Genomic DNA, 9,462 nt, shown 5'->3' on the forward strand with positions numbered 1-9,462 from the left:
TTTCCATATAATCCTTAAAATAATATACTTAAAAAAGTATAATAAAATCTTAAATAAAATGACAAAATTGAACGGGACTTTGCCATCATTTAAATCAAGAACCTGATTTTTATAATATAAATATTAGCGAATTTCTTTTATATTTTACAAAAGAAAAAACTGGAATGTAAAAATTTGGAAAATTTTATTTTTCAATATTCGCTAATTCCAAGTCAGAAAAATAATATTTAATTATTAAAGACTTTTTATATATTTATAATATTAAAATTCTAATTCCAATAATGAGACGATTTAACAATTTGTAATCAAAAGTTTATAACAAAAGCAACCTCGTCAACAATCTATATTCCTAAAAAAGTCGTAATACCCTTGTTTATCCATAAATACGATCCCCAAGGTTATCCATCATGTTGCCAAAGAATTGATATATTAATTTTCGTGCTACTATGAATGCCACAGTCAGTTTTTATGTGCTTCAGAATGAAAATCTTCATCGTAAAGAACAGCTGCCTCACTGAAATATAATTTAATTATGAATGTCTTTATATATTACAACTATGAAATTTAATCTTTATCATCTAAATTCTGAACTCTCACTATTTCGAGCTATCGTTATTTTAAGCTATATAATTTTAAGTTAAAATTTCTTTAGGTATTAACAAATTAATTATATTTTTATTGTGTTTTTATTGTTTTAAGTTTTTTGTTTATACATAATATCTATACAGAATGAGTCCCCGTGCTTCCACATTTTCATCTTGAAAATTCGGTACTATGATAATCTTCATATTTCGTGAAAATAGCTTTTTAGATATATTCTTTTGTAAGTATTTTATGGAAGTTTTAATCATCCACTGAAAGAAGCCTAAACTCAAATCGTCTTCACTCCAAAAAAAAATTCGAACTCGCTCGTTTCTGAAATTTTAATTGTTAATAACTTTTTAACTAGAGGTGTGCAAACGAATATCTATCGATTGGTTCTATTTTGAATCGCGTATCTTCGGAATTCATCCTGAAAACGAATTTTTTTATGTAGAACTGCCGCTCCCCAAGACTTTATTTGTTAATAACTTTTTAACTAGAGGTGTGCAAACGAAAATTCGACCTGTTCGGAAAAGTGCAAACAAAATTCTATCGAATAATACCATTTTAAGCACAACATTCTTGTTTCTATTTCATCTGCCGAAGTCGCTCGCTTCTGAAACTTTAATTGTTAATAACTTTTTAACTAGAGGTGTGCAAACAAAAAATCGATCTGTTTGGCAATATGCAAACGAGTATCTATCGATTGGTTCTATTTTGAATCGCGTATCTTCGGAATTCATCCTGAAAGCGAATTTTTTTATGTAGAACTGCCGCTCCCCAAGACTTTATTTGTTAATAACTTTTTAACTTTCGTTAAGCCAGCACATCCTTTTCCCATTTCCTGCTAAACTGCGCGAGCACAAAAATCGGGACTAGAGCACATAATTAGCACATAAATAGCACTTAATTTGGACATATATATTTTTTCGGTTTTTTGTGGGGCGGGAATGAGAACTTAACAGAGATATATTCGGGGCCTGATTATAACATATATATTATTTTTATACATGACTTTATTTAATATAACCAAACCTTTTAATTTTAAAAATTTAAATTTAGTATACAAAACATCCATGTATCTTTAATTACAATTCATTACAATCCATGTATCTTTAATTACAATTAATTACAATGTAACTAATACATCTAATATATATCTTTTATTTGTACATATATATATTTTTTTTTATAATTACTAAACATAAACCATAAATTCACATATCTAAAATATGTACGAAATACATATAAAATAATTTGTAACATGAAGAATATTTGTGAATATAAATTATGAACAAAAAAATCTATAACGGGGTTTCGTATAATTGAGATCTAAATATGCTCACGCATCTGCCGAAAAGAATTTTGCAAAATAAAATCTCTCTTGTATAAAAAAAATCTCTCAGTATGAAAAAGTTATATTTTATATTTTTGATTTATTTTTTTATATAAAATTATCCTCTTCCTAGTTGTATCAAATAAACGAAACACTTAGTACAATAATATTTTAAACTTTTTAATATTAGCACTTTTATGTTCTTCTAGTTCTATAATACTTATGCCTTAAAATCTGCATGTTTTTTAACGATTGGAACAAATTTTAAACGCAGTGGATAAGCGGGACGAAGCATCACATCAACATTAAACTGAACGTCCTTTAAATTCTCTATTGGCTCCAAATAAAAATTATATATCAAAGAAGCTACGAAAGACTTCATTTCCAATAAAGCAAATCGTTGTCCTACAATTATATGTATTATAGCAATCTATTTAATTTAGAAGAAGATTGAAAACTGTTTAAAACAGTATTGAAAATAATATTAAAAAAATAATTTACCAATGCAGTTACGTGATCCAGCACTAAATGGCAAATATGCATATGGATGTTGATTTCGTATATTATCGGGTAAAAACCTATCTGGATCAAATATGTCTGGATTTGGCCAATAATTCGGATCTCTATGGACTCCATAAATACTAATAAGCAAAGATGTCCTAGCTGGTATTAAATATGATTCTAAAAAATTTTATAAAATAACTTTTAATTTGCAAGTGGTTAAGCTATTTTATAACAAATTGAAAAAATACATACCTATCTATCAATACAAAATACAAGTATGTATAATTTCAATGAAAGAACATTATTTCCATAAAAGAAAAAATAATTGCAATAATTAATAAAATGTATTAAAAAGTGTAATTTGAAAAATTATTTTTTTAAATTACTATAAAATTTCTAAATATTCCTTAATATCTTTAAACATTTATAAAATTAATTAGATACATACGTAATTTTATATCCTCGGAAGTAACTCGTGATAGAAAATAAACGACAGGATACAAACGCATTGTTTCTTTTATACATCTTTCTAGATACGACAAATTTTGTAGAGACTGCATAGTAAATCTTCCTCCACTTTCATGCATTACAGCATTAACTTCTTCTCTGACACGATCCTATTATTATTAAAATTGATTAATATATTTTAAGACATTTGTATTAAATTTTTCAGAAAATACATAATAATTTAAATGTGTCCAACAAATTATGCTTAAAATATGTAAACAATATAGAAGAATATATGCATTCGTTACCTATCCACTTCTAAAAAAAGCATAATCGATACTCGAAAATAATTAAAGTTTGTTATCGTTTTCTACAATTCTGATTTGCTGTGTCAGTGCGCTCATTTCATTTACTGTTATAGAGATCATTTTATGTATATATTATGTATGTTTGGCAGTTGTGTGTATCAAAAGATTAATAGCGTAACAAATATTAATTTCTGCTTCTTTTGTTTAAAAAAATAAATAATACGCGCACATGTCTGTAGTATCTAATTCACGTATGATAAGGAGACGTTAAAACGATACTTAGATACATCGAAATTATCGAAGTTATTGTATTTTCAATGCTGATTGGTGCTTTCGCAGTGCTTACTTCGTAAATAATTGTCATAATAAAGATTTAATATTTGGCAATTTGTTTATTGTGTATTTTAAGAAATTTATAATGTAATGACGTTATATTAATTTCTGCTCCTTTAGTTTAAAAAATTATATAACATGCGCGTAGTCTAAATAAAAAAAAACTGTTATACATTATGTTCTACACAAATTAATACATTTACATACACATCAAAAAATTTGTTACAATTATAAATTACTATTTATTAATATAATTAACCTGATGAGTTAATGTGAAATTAATATTAATTTTTCTTCCAATCATGATATTAAACAAAAGTTACCTGGACATCTTTATGATCAGCTAATAACAATAAAACATAGCAGATAGTCATCGCTGTAGTATCGTGACCCTATAATCACCATTACATTTTTACATGTCTAGATAAAAAATAAAAAAGTTTCGAAATTTACATACGGCAAACAAAATAGTATCAATTTCTTCTTTAATATCCGAATCAGTTAAATAGCCTTCTCGAGATGCTGCTATTAATAAATCCATCATAATCAGTCGTCTTTTTTCAACTAAATTAAAAAGTAAGACATGTCACATAATCGAATGAAGCGCATCTTTATTATTGATATAATACAACTTTGATTTATTCTCAACAAACAATACTGATTTAGAAATTAAAGTATATTAATGAACCAATTTGTAATGCAAATAAATTTGTTACTTAAGTTTTAAATATACTTATCACAACTGATAATCAACAATATTGTAAAAAAATTTATAATGTAAATCAATTTATAAAAAGTATAACATGTGATTATATACATACTTGTGACAGCTTCTACATTATCTTCCTCTATTGTACATTTATCACAATTTTTCAAATATCGTCCATTGGTTTGTTCATGATAAAGTTTCTTTTCTGCAATAATCTAAAAAATGTCAATCCATTTATTTTATTTGCGTTAATAACATTCCCAAAATTTACAGATCCTGTTAATACATTTTGTATAAAAGTATTATAAACTTTTTATATATTTCTTTATAACTTTACATAATAAAAAACACAAAACAAAATAAAAATAACAGAAAATTACATACTTTTTGAGATAATCCATGTATTATATTTAGAAGTTTTTTTTGTTGTCTACCTTTTGATGTTAGTGCGAAGATCCAATCGAAATATAACCATGGTCTTAGTCCTCTAAATTTTAATTAATTTAAAATTACTATTATTACAATTACATATTAATATATACATAATTAATATAATAATATAAAACATTTTGAAAAGACAAGGATATTAGAAGATATTGGAAATGACACATGTTTTTAAATTTAGTACATTAATTTTATCACAATATTATAATAAACATTCAACATTTTAAAGTTTTTATTTAAAAAAATTTTTATTTTAAAGATTTTATTTTAAACAAGCGATTGGATGATTAAATGTTTAAATTGCTAACTTTTAGAGAGTATACTTTTATGAGTATGATTATTATGTTTATATAATTGAATGATAATGTGTTCACTTATCTGAATACTTTGTAATTATTTATTATATCTATAAGTTACCTGTAAACCATGAATTCCAACATCTGATTAATTGCATTTCGATATCGTTGTTGAAACAAATCAAATTCTTGCAGAGAAATGCCCATGACTGTGTCTACAGATATACTTGTATAAAATATCATAAAATAATATCATGATAATGCATGGTAAAATTTTTTTAAAAAGTTTTTTGTTATTAGAATTAAATGTTCTATCTTTAATTTGTCATAATTATATTTTGCATTTGAAATTTATATTGTTTGTTGAGTTATCTAACAATAAAGTAAAAGAGTTAAGTAATTGTAATCAAAATGCAATACCGCAAATTGTATTCAGCGTATATTCACTAATAAACAACATTAAATCCTTTACAGTATCGTCGCTAATATTTTTCAAAGAGTTTGCCATGTTCTCGCTTCTCTTAATGAAAACGTCAACAAATTGTTGTAATATAGCAAGACGGAATGTAGGATTTAATATTTTTCGTCGCGATTGCCATTTGGCGCCTGAAACAAAAACAATATATCAAGTAACAAAAATAAATTGAAATTTATTAAAAAATAGAAAATAAAGATAAGTATGTTCGTATCTTATACTCCGTCGTACAAAAGTTTAATTATACTAACATACTATGATAAAATTGTAATTTGCATTTATATTTGTCTATATCTTTTTCTGCTAAACTTATAACGAATACATTTTATATACAAACTTTCTTTTATATACAAATAATGTTCATATTTTATTTGATTTACATGATAACTTGATTTTAATCGTAACTGGAATATGTAATAAAAACTCGATAATAAGGACTTTACATAATAGTAAAATGTATATATGTTATATATATATTACATTACCTCTACTAGTGAGAAGACCTGTATTAAGCCAAGGATGTAAGAAGTTATAAAGAAAACTTTTTTCGCTATGCTTTAATATTTTCTAAATTTAAAAAGTTTTAAAGTAATTAGTTAATTCAATCGTGAAATGAATGATTGTAATAATTATTTGTTAAATTATTATTGACATTTTATTAATTTAATCTCTAATGTGTTTATACTTTACCTACATAATAATTTTTGTTAAATATAAGTAAATGAGAAACTTTTAATTATCAATTTGTCAATAATTATTGATAAATTTGAATGTTTTTACGTTATACTACCTCTATGTCATCAGGATGACGGATAAATACAAAGGGTATAGAGAAAAGCCATACTTTACTAACAGGATAATATTGGTCTAATATCTGTAACTTCCAAAGATCCTCTGAAAGAACAGAAAAGACATATATATTGAGAATATAAGAAGAATATAATGCTGGAAATTTATAACTAGTCTATTATATTTTTAATATGTATATTAAATTTATTACAATAGAAGGTGAAGCAGCATTTTTAAGTACCGCTAATGATTCTGAATGTATCAAAGATACACTCGTCGGAATTACATAGCGTCAAAGTTATCTATGCATTTTTGTTCAATTATTGCCAGCATTAATATTAATTATACACCTTTACACATCACGAAAAAGTTGGTGAACAAAATTTGTGTATCATGTGTGGGAGTGTGCGCGCGCGCGCGCGTGTGTGTGTGTGTGTGTGTGTAGTTGCATGTAAAAAATTGAATACATATATCTGAATAAAATCGTAAATGTAGATTAGAAACACATTGCGAATTAAAGAAGTCTATTGATAAAATTATTATAATTATTAAAAAAATATTATAATATTAAAAAAATATTCAACAGATATTAAGTTCTGTATCTTAAAATTTTTTAATTCAAACAAATGTATTTAAAATTTAACTTACTCCGTGAACTTTGCAATATCTTTCTAATGATTGAATAACTTGACGGTCCAGGTATACGATTGATAAGCCTTCCATTTCGTCCATAATGTACGTAAAAATTATATGCCAATAAAATAAAAATAAAGAATAATAGAATATTAATCATTGTACTAATCAGTGTTTCTTGACTGAATAACTAATGGTTTTCAATTTCTTCTTTCTGTGTCAATGTATTACCCATTTCACACAATCTTCTTTGACTACTGTGTTGTACCTATGTAAGGTTGTAACTAGTATGTTGAGAAATATATATAGGACTTGATCGGGGAGAGAATAAGAAGAAAATAGTAGGGAGATATATGAGAGAGGGAGCGATTTTCAGAGAACAGAGATTGAAATAAGGGGAAGAGCTTGAGAGAGAGGATAGAGATTCGAAGTTTCACTCTGCGAGTGAATAAAAGTTAAAATTCCTGGAGACATCGACAGAAAAAAGGACGAAGAATCTACAATAATTTTGCCATCCTTTCCAGATAGAAACCTTTACATCTTAAATGTGCTGCATAAGAGCACGATAACCAATTATTCGTACTCTGGTCGGACTCATCTCTGCTGTAAAGAATGGATCTCGCACGGATCCTCAATCCGATTTTTTTTCTCTCATTAATGGACAGAATCTTCGGCACGTGTTGACCTGACGTCGACATCTTATTGTGAAACCAAGTTCTTAATAATATCGGCATTGAATGTAACCTTTCTCATTAATATTCATTAATTAAAAGTTCGAACGTTTATTTCGTAAGATTCAAACGCGCATTTTTGTGTGAGAATTTGTATTTTGGAATTTGTTTAAGATATAATTTAGAATATTATAATAAAAGCCGTTATTTAAATTATACATGATTGTTATCGATTAGTAACCTCTATTATTAATCGTGATAGTATCAATAGTCTGAATAAATTTAATAATTGAAACATGCTTTTAAATATGCTAATTATACTTTATAACTTATAACCTTTAAAAAATTTAGGAAATATAAAAAATGTATTTCTTCTATTTGTTATAAATGACGATGTAATTATGTAACAAAATTTTTAAAATGCCTTTTTCTTTTCTTTAACAATGTATATTTACATCATAAAAAATTATTTCTTAAAACGTTTTAACAACGTTTATAAATAAAAATTTATGTAAATTTTAAAATATATTAAAATTTATATACATTACATAATATTACATAAATATTTTTAATAAGTAAACGTTTTAATTACTATGCCAGAATAACATACCTAGATTTATAGACTCAATGATTATGACTATTTGCTGGTTTATCTTGTCTGTCTGTAGAAATATTAGTATGAATTGGATAAAGAAGTGGAAAAAATTACAGCAGAATTTTATTTTTCTTATAATTACCTTTATTTTTTCAGAATAGTTTTTAATTTTTTTATGTAAGATCATGCTTATGGTAGTTATATTTTTACCTCAGTCAAATCAGAAATAAATCTAATAGTTTGTAATCAATGAAAAAATTCTATGTAAAACATATACGATATGATATTAATATTTATGACTTATGACTATTACATAACAATCCATACAAAAGAATACTTACTTAATATTCATATAAAAAGTATTTCTAAACTTATTTTTACTTCGATCGAAAATATAGTTATGCAATGATCGAATGTATGATATTGCATGTAGTATCCTAATAAAAATAAACATTGTTTTTAATAAGTATACACTACAAGTATCCACTTATAAAAAAAGCATCTTAAGTCAACACTTACATTTCTGGGAATTTATTGTTGTCTCTTTTCTCTAATTTCAACTGATCCTTTCGCTGCGCTTACTTCATGACTGAGAAAATCATTTGACAATTATGTATATTGTATTAATTAAAAATTAACACAATAATACAGTGTAACAGTATTATATTCTACTTCAATAATTTTTGTTCTTTTTATTTATCAAAATAACATGCACAGAGCGCGTGTTTGTATATCTTCACTTATTTTGTGAATTGATATCATTGCTGGTAGTCTATTTTTACAATTTGCATATTCGTCATACACATTGTATATATTATCATAGATAAAAGATTACGAGTGTATATTTAACAGAAAAATATAATGCAAAAGAAATAGTGCATGCGTAGTTCGTCTGTAATGTCTAGTAAATTAAAAAAATTTATTTCTAAAAAAGATATTTAAATAAATTAATATTATTTAGTTTATCTACGTAATCAATTAATTATTAAAAATTAAAAAATTATGATATATTCTGTCATTATCTATAAAATGATCAACAGCGATAATAACATTATATTGCGTAAATTATATTGTGTAAATTATAATCTTATAATTTTATGTACAAAACTAATGTCTAAAATAAATATTATTACTTATTTGTCACTTTGCGTACAAAATTTTATTGTATATAATTATATTATACATACAATTATATTGTACACATAAATAGGAAAATCGTATTGATACAAGCACCGGTAATTTATAACAAATTTTGCTTCGGAAAAAAATAAATATAATTATTAGTTATTACATTTTTAGGATTACTTATGGAAATGATAAAAACAGACATTTAAATATTT

The 9,462-nt window shown here is 25.1% G+C and overlaps 2 protein-coding genes across 2 annotated transcripts; both read right to left on the reverse strand.

Moving 5' to 3' along the window:
• Positions 1-1,722: 1,722 nt before the first annotated feature.
• On the reverse strand, positions 1,723-5,166 carry LOC105426294 (cytochrome P450 4C1-like). The gene is made up of 8 exons (XM_089081786.1): positions 5,081-5,166; positions 4,604-4,706; positions 4,332-4,434; positions 3,968-4,074; positions 3,834-3,902; positions 2,871-3,039; positions 2,420-2,599; positions 1,723-2,323 (listed from the first exon to the last, which is right to left on the reverse strand). The coding sequence occupies exons 1-8, from the start codon at positions 5,164-5,166 to the stop codon at positions 2,139-2,141; spliced, it is 1,002 nt and encodes a 333-aa protein (XP_088937912.1). The 3' UTR covers positions 1,723-2,138.
• LOC148935409 (cytochrome P450 4V2-like) lies at positions 5,097-7,159 on the reverse strand. Its single transcript, XM_089081787.1, has 5 exons — positions 6,848-7,159; positions 6,728-6,747; positions 6,225-6,398; positions 5,920-5,986; positions 5,097-5,565 (listed from the first exon to the last, which is right to left on the reverse strand). Exons 1-5 carry the CDS (start codon positions 7,014-7,016, stop codon positions 5,366-5,368), a joined length of 630 nt encoding a protein of 209 aa, XP_088937913.1. The 5' UTR covers positions 7,017-7,159; the 3' UTR covers positions 5,097-5,365.
• Between the last annotated feature and the right edge of the window lie 2,303 nt (positions 7,160-9,462).

This window comes from Pogonomyrmex barbatus, unplaced genomic scaffold (assembly GCF_055798465.1).
Source record: "Pogonomyrmex barbatus isolate J1 unplaced genomic scaffold, ASM5579846v1 scaffold5, whole genome shotgun sequence".
Lineage (NCBI taxonomy): Eukaryota > Metazoa > Arthropoda > Insecta > Hymenoptera > Formicidae > Pogonomyrmex > Pogonomyrmex barbatus.

Bases quoted from the DNA above. Each gene is read 5' to 3' on its own strand.
- LOC148935409 (XM_089081787.1), bottom strand. From the start codon at position 7,016: ATGATTAATATTCTATTATTCTTTATTTTTATTTTATTGGCATATAAT. The intron at 6,748-6,847 runs GTTTGAATTAAA...TTTTATCAATAG, and splicing joins GTTAAATTTTAAATACATTT to ACTTCTTTAATTCGCAATGT. The intron at 5,566-5,919 runs GTAATGTAATAT...TTTTTGTTTCAG, and splicing joins AGGTCTTCTCACTAGTAGAG to GCGCCAAATGGCAATCGCGA.
- LOC105426294 (XM_089081786.1), bottom strand. From the start codon at position 5,166: ATGGGCATTTCTCTGCAAGAATTTGATTTGTTTCAACAACGATATCGA. The intron at 4,435-4,603 runs GTATGTAATTTT...GACATTTTTTAG, and splicing joins TACATGGATTATCTCAAAAA to ATTATTGCAGAAAAGAAACT. The intron at 2,600-2,870 runs GTATGTATCTAA...AAAATTTTTTAG, and splicing joins TTCCGAGGATATAAAATTAC to AATCATATTTAATACCAGCT.